At 50.8% G+C, this 16341-nt stretch overlaps 1 protein-coding gene across 2 annotated transcripts in view; it reads left to right on the top strand.

The window, feature by feature from the left end:
• The window catches only part of Jarid2 (jumonji and AT-rich interaction domain containing 2), a 234696-nt gene that overhangs the window by 209307 nt on the left and 9048 nt on the right, over positions 1 to 16341 (top strand). For both annotated transcript variants that reach the window (XM_048348437.1, XM_048348438.1), the window contains 6 exons: positions 2062 to 2294; positions 7720 to 8767; positions 11519 to 12021; positions 13276 to 13368; positions 15439 to 15557; positions 15642 to 15712. In XM_048348437.1, the coding sequence (XP_048204394.1) occupies positions 2062 to 2294; positions 7720 to 8767; positions 11519 to 12021; positions 13276 to 13368; positions 15439 to 15557; positions 15642 to 15712 (2067 nt within the window). The remainder of the gene's footprint in view (positions 1 to 2061; positions 2295 to 7719; positions 8768 to 11518; positions 12022 to 13275; positions 13369 to 15438; positions 15558 to 15641; positions 15713 to 16341) is intronic.

Raw genomic sequence — 16341 nt, 5'->3', positions numbered from 1 at the left:
GCAAATGGGAAAAAAAACCGAACCACAACTGCTTAGCAGATTTAGTACCATAACAAGAAAGCAGAGAACAGATGAAGAAAATGATTGCTACCTATAAGGTATCATTATAATTTAAAAAGCTTCTATCAGACTGATGTGTGCACAAGCATGGAAGGTACCAGGGCTGTAGATGAGGCATGGATAAGGGGATCCTCAGAAGATACAGAGGACAGTTTTGGTTCGGTGTCTTGGGAGGCTGGCAGATGGAAGGAAGATCTGATTTCTCCTTGGAAGATCTGATTTTTCCTTGCAAGCAGGAAGAGATTTCCTCTTTGGAGGAAGACTGTTTTCACCTGCCCTCTCTGGCTTTGCCTTCCCACAATACCCTACAAGTGCTGGGTGGAGTCAGAAGACCCAGAGGCATTTGGTGCTAGCTGAGCAAACTGTACCTAGAGGTCAGTCATGGGGCTTGATGAGCTCAGAGCCTGGGCGCTGTCCCTGAGCTTTTTAAAAAAGCTCAAGGCTAGCACTCTACCACATTGAGACAGAGTTCCACTTCCAGTTTTCTGGTGGTTAACTGGAGAGAAGAGTCTCAACAGACTCTTTGCTGCCCAGGCTGGCATCAAATGGCGATTCTCAGATCTCTCAGCTTCTTAGTACCTAGGATTATAGATGTGAACCACTGGTGCCTGGCTGCCTAGGAACCTTTCAAGGCTCCTTCTGACAGAGCTTTTTAAGCAGCAGCCTCAGTAGCTTACTGTGACTTGAACTGCGCTGCCTATAGCAGCCTGGATACTGGATGTCTTTCCCTGTTCTTGGAGAAATGGGCCCTCATTGGGATGCTTTGCTTACTCCAGTGAAGTAGGCTGGATCTGCAGCCTCCCGGCCACAAGAACCGTTGGTAAGCTGTAGTAAGCACTTCACTGTGGTCTGCCTATAGGGTAGCAAATTATGGTCATACTGCTGCTTGCCCCCACCTACCACCCTTGCTGAATTTTGCACCATAGCTGCTGCCTTGGAGTTAGAGGTGACTGGGCTTGGCTTGAGAAGCAGCCCACCCTTGTGTATCCATGACGATCAGTGAGCTGGCCTAGCTCCTCACCTTGTCTCCCTGTCAGAGGATGCCAAGAAAAAAGTGCACTTCAAGACTTTGACACAGTTCGCCTGGCTCCTGGTCAGCATGTGGCTGCTCTGCCAAATGGCTGATTTAGAATTCAGTATGGATGGCCCTGGCTCACAGATCCGCTGCTCTAGTCCTCTCTTCTTGCTCTGTCACTTTAAGGTCAGATTCAACCACCACATCCCTTTCCCATTTACCTCCATACCTCTTTAGCCTCAAGTGTGTTAACTGTCACTTTTTTTTTTTTTAATTTTTAATCTCCTGGGCATTTGGACTCAAATTGGTCATGTTCTTCAAATGTGACTGGCTGCTGATGGTCCCTGACTTACGTAGCTGGGACTAGATTGCTTGCTTTTATGGTGTTGAGTAATCAGTACACACATTGGTCGAAGTTTCACTTTAGCTTTCATGTTTGGACCTTCTTCCAGGCTAACAAGCAGTCTACGGTGTGGGATTTAGCAGTGACATAGTAATAGTAGGCCCAGCATAGGAGTGTTGCTCCTTGGTGCTGGGCAGCTAGGCTAGGGTGGGAGGCTGGGCTAGGGGCTGACATTGTTGTGTTCACACTTCTTGTTCAGCTTACAGTGGTTTCCCACGATGTAATCCCATTGTGAGCCCCAACACATCTGTATTGGTTGTATTTTTCAAGCTCCGTTTCTGTTTATTAAGGTATCATGGTGATATTCTCAGGGATGGGGGGGTGGTTTGTGTAGAGATTTCTTTTTTAAACAAGTTGATCTCCCCCACTTCGTGCCATTTTCTAAAGCACATAATTCTTAGGATGCTGTTCAGGGGATTGATTTCTGTCTCTTGCTGTTTAGGATTCACGCTGTTGCATGTGATTGGGTGCCGGGCATTCCTCTCGTGCCCAGTCACTGTGATTTTAGGACATGGAGTTATGTGGTGGTAGTGTTTCTGTACGCAAAGTTAGTAATTTCATCTTTCTTTCTCTTTCCTTCTAGTTTTCAATGGTTCCAACAGGTCCACACGGGAGAAAGAACCTGTTCAAAAACACAAAAGCAAAGAGGCCACTCCCGGGAAGGAGAAGCACAGCGATCACAGGGCTGACAGGAGGGAGCAGGCCTCGGCAGCCCAGCCTGCGGCGACCCCCTCCTCAGGCTCCTCGGCCAAGGGGCTCGCTGCCAACCACCACCACCCCCCTCTGCATCGGTCGGCTCAGGATTTACGGAAGCAGGTAATGTCCAGCCCCAGGTGCCTGGGAATGTGCCAGGACCCACCAGTTTCACTCACCAAGGCACACCCATCTTTAAGCCCTTAAGTGGTAGGAAATAATTGAAGGGGAGTGTGTCTATAGGTGCGCCTCTCTGACCCTGTGAAAGATCGGTTAAAGCTGGGGCGTGTGGATCTGCCTTCCTCCCTGCATGCCATGTACTTGTTAAGGACCTTCTCCGTCACATGCACACGTGACCTGTGCTGCCTGAGAATTCCAAGGAGGAGGAAAGTCCCTAATAGGGTAGCTTTTGGCATCCTGACTGCTGCATGAGTCTTGGCTTGATTCCTTACTTGGGTAGTTTTCATAGATAGTGTTATAAAGCAGGATCCCTTGCCCTTACTTTTCTTTGGGGTTGGGAGATGTTTCCCTCACCCCCAGTATTTGATCAGCCCAGATAGGCTGCTTAGAGTTCCTATTTGTGACTTTACCCAGACTTTGACCTCTGCCGAGGCTTTAACCATTGTGCCTCCTTGAGTCCTGTTGTCCATTTCAAGACTAATCATACCAACACCTTGCATAAGGACATTGTGAGAAACCAATGGATAATTACGAAACCATCTGATCTTGTTAGTTAAGTGCTTTGATAATAAGGCCAATTTGATAAAATCCAATTGTAGATCCCTCTGTGACTATTTGATGCAAATGATACTACGCTGACCTTTATCTTTGTAATTACATGAAAAAGATAGAGGCCCAAAGGATATACCGATCTTTTATATTAGATTTGGTTCTTTAAAAAAATTTGTTTATTATATTGACCTAGACGAAAAGGATAAATACATGATAGTTGGAAATTAGATGGATGGAGTACAGGGATGTAATATTTGTCAGGGGAGCCCGAGAGAAGTGTTTGTGCTCTGCTTGGTGTCATCTAATCTCTGAGGGCCCTAGAAGTTCATGGTTTTTACACCCAAATGGCTGTTCTTCCTAGTATGAACGACACCTGGTGGTAGCACTCAGGCTGCATGAATGCCCTGCCTGGCTCACGTGTATAACTTTACATGGGAAGTCTGATTTTGTCCAGGTGGGAGAGGGGTATCTGGCCAGCCCTCTGGGGCTCCCAATACTAAATGTGGGACCTGTGCTGTGAGCCCTGCAATTGTCAAGGGGCTGTGGTTATACTGCTAACCGTTTTGAGGTGTATTAAATTTTTGTTGTTCTGAAATTTTCTGACATTTTAGTTTAAGTACAGTAACCAGTTTAGGATTGCTAAACTAGATTTACTTAGGGTTTAGAAATATTCCTTTGCAATAATTACTTACGATTAGGTATTTACCTATGTGGAAATTTACATAATATACCTCCCAGAATATGCACTGTTCACAATGCACTGATCACCCATGGTTCATATATCATAGTCTGAGTGTAAGATAAAGAATGAAAACGATCAACTCCCACAGGCAGCTGATAGCTAATTCCTAGCATCATGATCCACCATATACTGGCTTATAAAGAGACTTCATATAAAAATGTGCAGTGATAGCGGAGAAACCCCAGCCGTGTAAGATTGAAAGAATTCAGAATATAAACTCAGGCAAATGAAATTTGGAATGAGCTCTGGAAGATGAAATATGACAATGCAGGGGGAAAAGAAAGTTGTCTTATGTATAAAGAATATATAAAGACTTATTCTGCTTTTTGTGAGCTTGTGCTTATAATTTGACCTGCACATTGGTATTAGTGTGTGTTGTTTCTGTCTGACTCAGCTGAGTTTTTTGTGCTGTAAGTACCACATTAGGAACTCAGCTCCAAACCCAGGCTTTTTGTCCTCTTAGTGTCACTTTTTTTTGTATTTTCTGCAAGGTTAGTTTCCCCTGCCACAGCACATTGCTTCTCCAGTGGGATTCTGCTCAAATTTTCAAGTCCAAGTGGATAGACAGCCTGCAGCTGTTCTCTGGAGAGTTCCAGGCAGCGCCTGTCTGTTTGGAAAGAATGGCAGAAGCCTCTGACACACTGGCTCCCTCTAGTGGGGAACAAGAGTTTGACAATGGAGTCCTTGTTTGAACTGAGGAAAGTGTAATATAATCTAGGTCAACAAAAACATTGCCACAAAGGCTGGACACCCATGACTCATGCTTGTGATCCTAGCCATTCAGGAGGCTGAAATCCGAGAATCATGGTTCAAAGATAAGCCTGGGCAGGAAAGTGTGTGAGGCTCTTAACTCCAATTAAGCACCCCAAATCTCAGTCTAAACAGGTAGAGTGCTAGTCTTGAGGGGAAAAAAAAGCTAAAGGTCAGCACCCAGGCCGCTGAGTTCAAGCCCCATTATGGGTACAGATTTTTTTTTTACATAGTTAACCAAAAGCATCATAGTGGGGGTGGGGGGGGTGGCGGCAGCAGTCCTAGGGCTTGAACTCAGGGCCTGGGCACTGTCCCTTAGCTTCTTTTGCTCAAGGCTAGCACTCTACCACTTGAGCCATAATGCCACTTCTGGCCTTTTCTGTTCATGTGGTTGTGGTTGATGAATCAAACCCAGGGCTTATAGTGTCTCTTCCCCCATCTCCCACCCCTAATTTTTGGTTCTGCCTTGGAAATTCAGGTTTTTCTTTAATCTCTCATCTTTGAAATTGAATTATTAGTCTGGGAGTATGGCATAAATTAGAGGGTGATTTTTGTATTCTTATAAGCATATAATCACATTGTAGACTTTTTTTGTTCGTTTGTTTTTTTGGGGGTGCTGGTCCTGAGTAATTTTTGCTCAAGGCAAGTGCTCTACTGCTGAGCTACAGCTCCACTTCTAGCTTTTTGATGGTTAATTGGAGATAGGACCCTCACAGACTTTCCTGCTAGGGCTGGTTTTGAACCACGATCTTCAGATCTCAGCCCCCTGAGTAGCTAGGATTGCAGGTGTGAGCCACCAGGTCCCAGCTTACCTGTGATTTTAGAGAGGACTTTCTGTTATTACACAGCAAGAAAGAATGTTTGATGTTGTGGACTTTTATCTCCCACACCTTAGAAATTACTCTTTTCTTGTGAGGTTGCAAGTAATTGGCCAGTTGAATAGAATTTGAAATTGCCTTAGCTACCTATTTAAACCAAAGGCTTCCTGCTTGCTTTCAAACCTCTTGGCTGTTTGTCCCCTGAGATGCAGGTGCCAGGTGGGTGATTGTGGGCCCAGTAAGAAGCTGTAGGCACTTCGGCAGGGCTGGATTTGAGGGTGGGAGCTGAACTGCTTTCAGTTGTGGCTCAGGTCAACAACTCTTTCTGTAAGCCACCTCTGTGCTAATCTTCCAGAGAATTAAGACAAGCACTGTCTGTGTCGTTAGGACTGGACCCGTGTCCTCTCTCTCTCTCTCTCTCTCTCTCTCTCTCTCTCTCTCTCTCTCTCTCTCTCTCTCTCTCTCTCTCTCTCTCTCTCTCTCTCTCTCTCTCTCTCTCTCTCTCTCTCTCTCTCTCTCTCTCTCACACACACACACACACACACACACACACACACACACACACACACCATGTAGATGACGTGTTTTCCTGAGCTGACATCAAACACAGGAGATTTTAGTTTAGGAGGTTGGTTGGCTTAAGGGAGATCCTCTTGAAAGCAGGATAAGACCATACCATTCTTTTTTTTTTTTTTTTCTTTACTACTGATTAAGTTTTGGTTCCTTGAAAGACACTAAAAAGTGAAGCTTCTTTTTTTTGTGGGGTGGGGGGCACTTTACCACTTGACCCACAGCAGCACTTCTAGCTTTTTTTTTTTTTTTTTTTTTAATGGTGGTTAATTTTGGAGATAAGAATCCTCATGGACTTTCCTGCCCAGGTTGGCTTCCACCCATAGTCCTCAGATCATGGCCTCCTGAGTAGCTAGGATTATAAGCACGGGCCACCAGCCACCTGGCTTGTTTGCTTGTTTAAAAAACAACTTAGTATATTTTGTAGAGTGGCCTTCAAAGGATGGTACTAGCAGCTTTCGCATCTTAATGCTGGAAATGCAAGCTCTCAGGCTCCTTCCCAGCCCCACTATTTCAGTGGTCTGTGTGGACTGTTCTGGGATTCTGAGCGCCTGTGGTTTAGATGCCTGTGCATTTGAAACCCGCCCCTCACCCCTACCGAAGCCAGGTGAGTGCTTAGTGCATCGCTCCCTGCATCCTCACAGAGGCACTGGAGCTGGAGGAGCAGCTGCCTCAGTGGGCTCTCTGCTGTGACTGACTGCGGCTGGTTAGTAGCTTCAGGACCAAGAAACACAGTCACTTTTTATTAAGCACTTCCTGTTGGCTGTTACTTAGAAGAGAGAGCTATGGTTTCTGCCCTTTCCTATGTGATGTTTCGGTGACCTCTTGTGGAGATGGTGGTAGCTCCTAAGCCCTGCTCTACTTGGCTCTGAAGTCATGTTGCAGCTGAAAAGTGAGGCCCAAGAGCCTATGAAGGATTTGTCAGAGCCACTCGGTTATAGTTATTGATGGCATAGTTGTGATGTGGAGCCATCTACCCTGAAACCAGTGAGTGGACAGCAGGTCCCGTTCACCCTTCATGGTTGTTGCTTAGAGATCGGTGTGTAGCTGGTGTCGATCGGTACTGCCTCCTGCTGTTCTGCATCACCAAGTTCTGTTGGTACCCTGCCTGTGATACAGTCCACTCAGACTAGCTGCCCCTGTTCCCTAGGTTCACATAAGACCAAATGTGGGAGCTTACCAGGGGTGAGACAACAGGAACCATACATTCAGGAGAAGGCTGGGTATCCATCTCTCTTCCTGTGAGCCCCTTTACTGGGATGAGCCCCTTCACTGGGGTGCATCTCAAAGGTGCCAACTGAGACCCCCACTGCCTGCAGTTTCCAGCCACACACCTGGCCTGGGCCTGTGCATCGGAGCCGGAGCCAAACCTCTCAGGGTGCCGATGTTCTTTCCCTTCCCTTGTGTGTTTTGTTTTCTTTTCTTTTAGCCACATAGGTTTTCAGAATTCTGTGGGTGTGGCTGCACGGTCATGTGGAGCCACAAAAGAATAGCAAACAGAACAAGGGTATGTATTTATGTATTTGAGACTGTATAAATATAGCTCATTTTCTCCTGCTGGCAGGATCTCGCTGTCATAAACTCTTACCACCAGGTTCTGGAAGGGTCCTCATGGGGACTCTAGACTTTCCTGAAAGATTCATGGGGGTGAGTGCTAAAGTGCCAACACGCAGGAAGAGCCATTGCCTGACCCAGCCAAGCTGCCCAGTTTGTAAGATGTGCTTGCTGTGTGATGTTCCCCCATGCCAAATCTCCTGGATGGATGGTGTGTTCTGCCTCAAGTTGCTGGCGTCTCCATGTCTCTTCTGAGCAGGGCTACAGGCCGCCCAAGATGTGTTTGGTCATCAGTAGCCCTTGTCCTCTGCTGTTAGGCTTGCTGTCTTAGCCAGCCCCGGTACTAATACTGTCTTCCCCTCTGCTTCCGCTGCCTCCGTAGGTTTCTAAGGTAAACGGAGTCACTCGAATGTCATCTCTGGGTGCAAGTGCAACCAGTGCCAAAAAGATCCGCGAAGTGAGACCTTCACCATCCAAAACTGTGAAGTACACTGCCACGGTGACGCGGGGGACTGTCACATACACCAAAGCCAAGAGGGAACTGGCCAAGGAAACCAAACCCAATCACCACAAGCCCAGTTCAGCCGTCAACCACACAATCTCAGGGAAAACCGAAAGTAGCAATGCAAAAACCCGCAAACAGGTGCTATCCCTTGGGGGGGCGTCCAAGTCCACCGGGCCTGCCGTCAACGGCCTGAAGGCCAGCAGCAGGTTGAACCCAAAGTCATGCACTAAGGAGGTGGGGGGGCGGCAGCTGAGGGAGGGGCTGCGGAACTCCAAGAGGAGACTAGAAGAGGCACAGCAGGCGACCACCAAGCCGCAGTCGCCCCCCAAGAAGATGAAAGGGGCGTCTGGCTCGGCCGAAGCCCCTGGCAAAAAGGCGGCCGCGTCGGCGTCTGCCTCGGCAGAGAAGCCGCAGCTGAATGGACACGTGAAGAAGGAAGTGCCCGAGCGCAATCTGGAGAGGAATCGGCCGAAGCGGGCCACCGCCGCCAAGAGCACGCCGGGCAAACAAGCACACGGCAAGACGGACAGCGCCTCCTGTGAAAATCGTTCTACCTCGCAACCCGAGTCCTTGCACAAGCCGCACGACCCGCCTCCGAGCAAGCCGGAGAAAGGGGGCGGCAAGTCCGGGTGGGCGTCCATGGATGAGATCCCCGTCCTCAGGCCCTCCGCCAAGGAGTTTCATGACCCACTCATCTACATCGAGTCGGTCCGAGCTCAGGTGGAGAAGTACGGGATGTGCCGGGTCATCCCCCCTCCGGACTGGCGGCCCGAGTGCAAGCTCAACGACGAGATGCGGTTTGTCACGCAGATCCAGCACATCCACAAGCTGGGCCGGCGCTGGGGCCCCAACGTGCAGCGACTGGCCTGCATCAAGAAGCACCTCAGATCTCAGGGCATCACCATGGACGAGCTCCCGCTCATAGGTAAGGTCTAGGGGGCAGAACCCGCTTTCCCTGGCTCTCCCTGCTGGCCCTCGGAAGGGGCCTGGTCCCTGGTGGCAGGGCGATGGTTGGTGCGGGTGGGCAGGGAGCCCCCAGGCTCCCTCTGGGTTCTGGGGAGAGTAGGGTCCAGGCTAGAGCAGCCACCAAGTGCCATGGCTGTAGGCACTGTGAATTTATTTCTGTAGTTTATAGTTTGAGATTAGGATGTTGACACCGTTGATGTGTACATCTTCGACTCGACTCGTATCTTTACATGGGCTTTTTCCTCTAGGAGGACTTTTTTTTTTTTTCCCCCATCCTGGGTTTTGAACTCAGGGTCTGGGCACTGACCCTGAGCTTCTTTGTGCTCAAAGTTAGCACTCTATCCTTTGAACCACAGTGCCATTTCTGGGACTTTTCCCTCTATAGCTTGAGTTTTAATTACTTTTGTTTTTTGTTTTTGTTTTTTTCCTGGCCAGGTATGGTGTGTATGTCTAACGCCCAGACCTCAGGCAGGAGGAACATAATTTCAAGGCTAATACCACCACATTCTGAGGTTCTAGGGGCTTGCCCTCCAGCATACAAGTGGGAGTGGGGTTTCCAGTTCAGCCTACTCTACTCACAGAGATTTCTGTCCATATTTCATCCCTGTCCCTCTCCCTCTCTCCCCCTCATATTTCCTCCATTTTTCCTTGAGCTTTAATTTCTTTGGTGATTATCTGGACCTTTGTGTAGGTAGTGGGCAAAGGCTTGTACTGTTTCTTCTGAGTCAGTGCGGCTCTGCCCCAGCTGCTTCCGCATGGAGTGTACATGCTGGTGTGTGTACAAACGAGATTTGCTGCCATGGAGTCCTCGTGACATGCCCTCCTGTCTCTCACTGTTCTTGCTGGCTGAGCGTCCTCAGTGGAGGCTGCATGGCAGGGTGGGGATGGGGACAAATATGTAAAGGCAGCCATACCACGTTGCTCACCTCCCATTAGGCCCCTGAATCAGGACGGGAAACGGGTCAAGCATCCAGATGGCACATCTGGGAGAGGTTTACTGTTCCCTGCGGTGCCCAGAATTGGAAGGTGGGAGGTTCATCTGTCCTCTCCACAGGTGGCCGTCAAGGTGCGTGCCTGAGCGGGAGTCTCTCATTTGAAAGAATTCTTGGTTTGCAGTGTATTGAGAGAGCATGGGATGGAAGGGCATGGGTGCAGGTCACGGATGACTACAGAAGCCCCAGGAGCCCGGCGGGCTCTCTATGCTAGAGAAGATGTGTTTTCACCACCGCTCATGAGTGTAAAGCACTTCACCTGGCTTGTGACCCATGGAGTGGCCTCAGGCCCAGGGCTGGGCTATGAGCCTGGCTGTCACTCCCCAAATCCATCCCAACATCTATACAGATCCTTCTGCAACCCTTCAACCACTGCCCGCAGGAGAGTCTTGGTGCTCAGGATTTGGGTGAACACAGACTTGGGGTTGTGGGGTTTCTACTGCCTGGCAGTGTCATGACCCTGGTGGTGGTGGTGGTGGGGTTATTTTTGTGGGCTAGGGTTCCTTCAGGTGCTGTTGGATTTTTATTAATCTGTCTATAGAGACCCCCACATGTAATGATTTATTTCCCACCTCTACAACACTAAGCGGTGTGTGGCCAACAGTTGGACAAACCTTGAACGGTTCACATGGAATCTTTTGTTCAAGGCTTGGGACAGTTCCTCTCCCTCCTCTCTGCCACCAGATCAATTAGAGTAAATGGGACTCCGGCTTCTGTCTCCCCTCTCTTCTCCAGCTGGGCTGGGCACTAGTTCTCCTGCTCTCTGTGTCCGTGGTGCTCTCCTCCTGGGGCACAGGGCCTTGGCCTGCTCCTGCCTCTGCGGCTGTGTTCATCCACTGACAGGCTTTTTCACTTAATTTTTTAAGTTTTTAATTGCTGTCATAAAGATGATATATAGAGGGGTTATAGTTCCATAAGTCGGGTCGTGAGTACATTTCTTTTTGGACAATGACCCACACCTTCCCTCACTCCCAGTCTCTCCACACCCTCCCACCCCCCCACTTTTATTTCTGATGTTAAGTTTTTTTGCGGTGGTCATCTAACATCTTGCTGCCCGTTATTTTCCACCTTTCTGTTGGCCCAGGGGAGGTTGTTCCACTTCCTGGCTAGATCTGGCCTCAGCATTTAAACTTGTACAGCACGCTCATGAATAGGTTCCGGGGTAGATCGGGTACATCTGAAATAAACAACCCCTCTGTCTGGACAGCTTACTCTTGGAAAGCCAGTAGGACTGAATGCGAATCTCCCTGTGGGAAGAGGGAGTCTGGTGTTTGGATGGGGAATTGGGACTTGGGTAACATTTGGGTGTCTGCGATTTCCTGCATGAGGACATTCTAGGTAGTACTGGATCACAGATGCCATCAGAGCCTGGCCTACTCCTCCCCAAGCTCTGCCCCTCCTCATCACTGCCTCCTGGTGTGGCAGTGGTGGCACAGCCTGTGCTATGCATGGTAGACACTGTGACCTTCCTCCCTCCTCTCTTCTCTGTGAGGCTTTTTACTGACCTCTTCCCTGGCCCCTTCCTGGTTCCCACCAGGCTTGTAGCATCCATCCCTGGGGAATGGTTGGCCTTTGGTGGACAGGGAAGCTCCTGTTCGTTGCTCTCACCCGGAGCCTGGCAAAGCCCTTGCCTTGCAGTCCAGCAACAAGCAAATGAAAAAGGCGTGTTCATGTCCTTCTCATTAGTCACCCTGTATTTCCCTCCCTCACCGCCCCAGGAGGCTGCGAGCTCGACCTGGCCTGCTTTTTCCGGCTGATTAACGAGATGGGCGGCATGCAGCAAGTGACTGACCTCAAAAAATGGAACAAACTAGCAGACATGCTGCGCATCCCCAAAACTGCCCAGGACCGGCTGGCCAAGCTGCAGGAGGCCTACTGCCAGTACCTGCTCTCCTATGACTCGCTGTCGCCTGAGGAGCACCGGCGGCTGGAGAAGGAGGTGCTCATGGAGAAGGAGATCCTGGAGAAGCGCAAGGGGCCGCTGGAGGGCCACACAGAGAATGACCAGCACAAGTTCCACCCGCTGCCCCGCTTTGAGCCCAAGAACGGGCTCATCCACGGCGTGGCTCCCCGGAATGGCTTCCGCAGCAAGCTCAAGGAGGTGAGCCAGGCCCCGCTGAAGACGGGCCGGCGACGACTGTTCGCTCAGGAAAAGGAAGTGGTCAAGGAGGAGGAGGAGGATAAAGGGGTCCTCAACGACTTCCACAAGTGCATCTATAAGGTAGGGACCCACAGGTTCCCCCCAAGCACCAGGCCGGGGAAAGGAAAATGGGGGGCATGGACTGCCCTGGTAGAGCCGAGGAGGGACCAGTCCGCGTGCTGGGGTGTCAGTTCTCGTGTCGGGGTGTTCTCTGGCACACCGAGTGGGTGTTGCTTGTGTTGCTGTAACTACCGAGTGGGAAATTCATAGTGCGTGGGAGCTATTGGCTGGCAGCTGTGGAGGCTGAGACTGTGTGCTTTGAGGTCCTAGCATCTGGTGAGAGGGGCTTCTTCCCCGTGGTAGAGGGCCAAGAGAGGGTGTGCTTCCATCTTCTACCCCTCCAGAGCCATAATGGCAGTTCAGTTCGACGTGTGAATGGTGTATTTATACACGGAGGCATCGCTGGACAGGGTGGGGAAGGATGGATGCAGGTCTGTGGCATCTGGCCGGCCGTGGGCCACATTGCTGCTACCCTTTGTGGTGGGCACCATGTTTGCCTCTCTAGGCCTCTCCAGGCTTCCTTTTCATGCAATGATGTATGAGTTTGTGTCTATCTGTGCCAGGGAATGAAATCTTTAGGGTGCGTGTGTTGTGTCCTGCACCTCAGTTTTTTACCGGTCACCTTGAGCACATACTTCCAGTGCCACCCAAGCTGGGGTTCTCAGATCAGTGGGACCCCATCATCAGTGTGTGTTCTGGTCACTTCCTTCCCCGCTCCTCATTTCTGTTCCACATGGCTGGCTGCCTTCTAGTTCCCAGTACAAACAACTGTCTCCCCCTTGACCTCTGCAGAGAGAAGGGTGGGACCAGGACCAGCAAATAGAAACAGACACGGACCGCTTTCCTTAGTCCTGCACCCGCGTCCTGAGAAGCCTGGCTCCCTCCTCTAAGGAGCCCACTTGAGAAATGTGACCCTTCAGTCAGGGTTCAGTCAGGGTTCGTGAAGAAGTGTTAAGAAGGCCAGTGCTGTGAGAATGTGCTAGGTTCAAGGACGAACTGAAAGTGTCTCATTTCCAAGGGTGGCTGCTTAGAGAAGGGAGTCAAGCAAGCCCTGTCAGGCAGAAAATGGGTCAGTTTGCTGCTTGTGGTGGTCAGCAGGTGGGCTGCCCTGCATTTTCTGGCACCGAGTACTAAGGTGCTTTGTGTGAGGCTTGTTTGTTTCATATCTACTTTTCGTCAGCTTGTGACTCAACATGGCTTATGGCGACAGGACAGACAGAGGCATGGCCCCAGCTTTGGGCCTGTGCTTTACCCTCTGACTTTCTTTTGTTTCAGGGAAGGTCTGTTTCTCTGACGACTTTTTATCGAACAGCGAGAAATATCATGAACATGTGCTTCAGCAAGGAGCCTGCGCCAGCTGAGATTGAGGTGAGTGGACTGCATAGCACCCTGGGCCCTGGGGCCCTCCATCCTCCGTGGAGCACGTGTCGCGTTACTACAAACATACCCCGCCACAGGAAGTGACCGAGCGATGGCCGCGCCTCTCCTGAAGCGAGCCTGGGGGTGAGGTGTGCGCCCCTCTCTGCTGCACCCTCAGCTTCTCTTCCATCTTCCATGTGTCTTGTGCCGGAGGATTCCTTGAAACCACAGTCGTGTTCTTTTTCTCCTCTTCTGTTTTCTATTTAACAGGATTGGCAGGTTGCCATTTTTGTGGCCCTGCCAACTCTCTCTCTCTCTCTCTCGGAGTTAGTGTAAGGCTGGAAAGACAGCGAGCACTTCTGTGCCCAGACCAATTAGGGACAGTTGTGTGTGAGGCCCTGCAGGACCACAAGGGATCTGTTTATTTACGTCGCTTGGCCCCAGCTCAGCCGAGTCCTCGTGACCCTCCAGCTGCTGGGGGGAAGGGGGAGAGGGGGGCAGTGGCAGCATTAGTTTGTGAAGGGGGAAAGAACTCAACTCTGATTCCTGGTTCACAGCAGCTGGGGCCCCGGCTTCGGATGTTAATGATGTGTCACTTCTCTGACATCTGGCCTTGCATGGGGTTTTTCCCCCTGAGTGTGCTGACCAGGTGGAATTTCCCACTCACACCTGCGTGTTTGTGCCACTCATTACCCCCACAGCCTTGCCGTGTGGACCCGTGTGCTACTGTCTGCAATTATATACCGTTAGTGCCAGGGGCTGCCATGGTACCTGGTGTGCTACCTGTGTCCCAGCATCTGCCTGGTGCGGGTCATTCCCTGGACTCTCGCTGCCTCCCATTCGTTCTATCACACGCCACCACCCGAGTCCTGACTTGGGGACTGTGTGTCCGTCTCGGCTGCTTCCAAAACCCTCGGTGGCATTTATTTGTGGTAGAGATGTCGATGAGAGGAAGTCACTTTGGGGCTGAGCATTCGACCCCAAATGTCTCTTGTCCTGCTTGTGTCTTCATGGGACTCCCACGGGCTCAGGACGTGGTTGCTATAGCATGTAATACATGGCAGCTCATTTTATGGTTGTCTTTTATTGAGGCATTCCTCAAAGTTGAGCGTTTGCTCCAGAAGTTGTATAAATATTTAAACCCAAAGCAAAGATTTGCCTAAAAATCAAATTTCAGCCTAACTGGTGAAAGTAGCTGAAGCTGGCTGTGGTGTCTGTAGAAAGTGCCCCTTCCTGATGTCCCACCTCCCTCCGGGCTTCCCTCTGTCCACAGTGGAGGCCAGCCTGGGACTTGATGCATCCCCTCAGCGCAGGATGACTTTGTCCTTTGTGGAATCCCCCTCTGTGGCCACTCAGCTCTTTAGATGAGAGTCTCCATGTAGGGCTGAGTTGTGGGGTGGGCTGCTGAGTGCTTACTGTGTGGGCTTCCTTACCAAGCATGGTCCTGCAGTGTGGTCTGCTGAGATTAGGGGAGACGGGGGGTGGGGGGGTGAGCTCTGCAATGATGGCGGGATAAAGGGAGACTCGGCTCCTCCTCTGCTCAGCATGCTCCCGATCCTTCCTCGTCTCCAAGTTTGTTTAGGTGGAAATCTAACGTTCCCCAGATAGCTTCTTAAACTGCCAGAGTAAAGGTTGCTCCCCCAGCCCGAGCACCCCAGTCCTAGTTGAGCTGGCATCCATATTCATCACGTGTTCCCAACCTACAGCACCCCCACCCCCACCCCCCGTGCGGAAGAAGCGCACATGTGCGGTGTGCTAGGTCACTGCTGTGGGGATCTACACGTAACATGGCATTTGCCATCTTGGCCTTTTGAGCGTGCACAGTTCTGTGGCAGGGAGCCTGCTCCCTGCGGTGTGTGCTCAGCACACTTGGCAGATGCGCTCGTCCTGCTCAGCACACTTGGCCCACATGTGTGAGTCTTGCCGCTGCCCCCCCAGGGCATCACTGTGTTCTGAGCCCCTGCTCTGAGTGGCACCCACAGGTGCCCAAGCAGGTCAAGTGTTCTGATGGGCGTGTGCGTGGCGCATGGTGACCCGGTGTGGTTAGGCACTCATGGCCCTTTCCTCTTCCCTATACAGCAAGAGTACTGGAGGCTAGTGGAAGAGAAGGACTGCCATGTGGCAGTACACTGTGGCAAGGTGGACACGAACACTCATGGCAGTGGGTTCCCGGTGGGCAAGTCAGAGCCCTTTTCAAGGTAATGTCACTCCCTATCCGTGTGCCAGGACTCGCAGGCGTCCTCCCCCGCTGGTGCGTGACCCCCTCATCTCTTCCCCCGCAGGCATGGATGGAACCTCACCGTCCTCCCCAATAACACAGGGTCCATCCTGCGTCACCTCGGTGCTGTGCCTGGTAAGCGCTGCCCCAGCCGGGCTCCCGTCGCTGTGGTGGGGTGGCGGGTGTGCAGTGAAACCTCGGCGTTTAGGCACGAGAACCACCATAAGCGTGTACGCCAGTGCAAGCATTCGTTCATGGCAGCCAGGGCTGGGCAGAGCTTGAAGGTCTGAGCCCTTCAGGCTGAGATCACCAACAAGCCCACATGTGATGGGTACCTTGCCTATTTTTAGGCAAAGCCAAGTGAAAGTGTCTTTATTCTTGGATTCATTTCTGTAGAGCACCTGGGGAAGAGATTGGGTGCCTTGTTTGTACTTGAGTTCTGTCTGGGTTTTGAACTGCATTCCTTATTTTAGGCTAGCAAGTTACTTATTGTGCCTCCCAACCCCCCCTTTTTTTAAATGGTGTTAGGTAGTACTGCGGTTGTATCCAGGGTTGCACATGTTAGGGCAAGCATTTTACTACTTGAGATACACCCCACAACCTTGTGTTGTTATTTTGGTTTTGAGGCACAAGGTGTCTTGCTACCTTTCCCTAGACAGCCCTCTAACTTGTTTTCCTGCCTCTGCCTGTGTTGAGATTATAGGTGTGTGTCACCACACTTAGCAAGAAAATGGTGCTTAATGGCTGCTCTCCCACAATACCGT

This window comes from Perognathus longimembris, chromosome 6 (assembly GCF_023159225.1).
Source record: "Perognathus longimembris pacificus isolate PPM17 chromosome 6, ASM2315922v1, whole genome shotgun sequence".
Taxonomy (NCBI): domain Eukaryota; kingdom Metazoa; phylum Chordata; class Mammalia; order Rodentia; family Heteromyidae; genus Perognathus; species Perognathus longimembris.
Note: the sequence above shows the minus strand (reverse complement) of the source record. Positions and strands in the feature narration are given on the sequence as shown.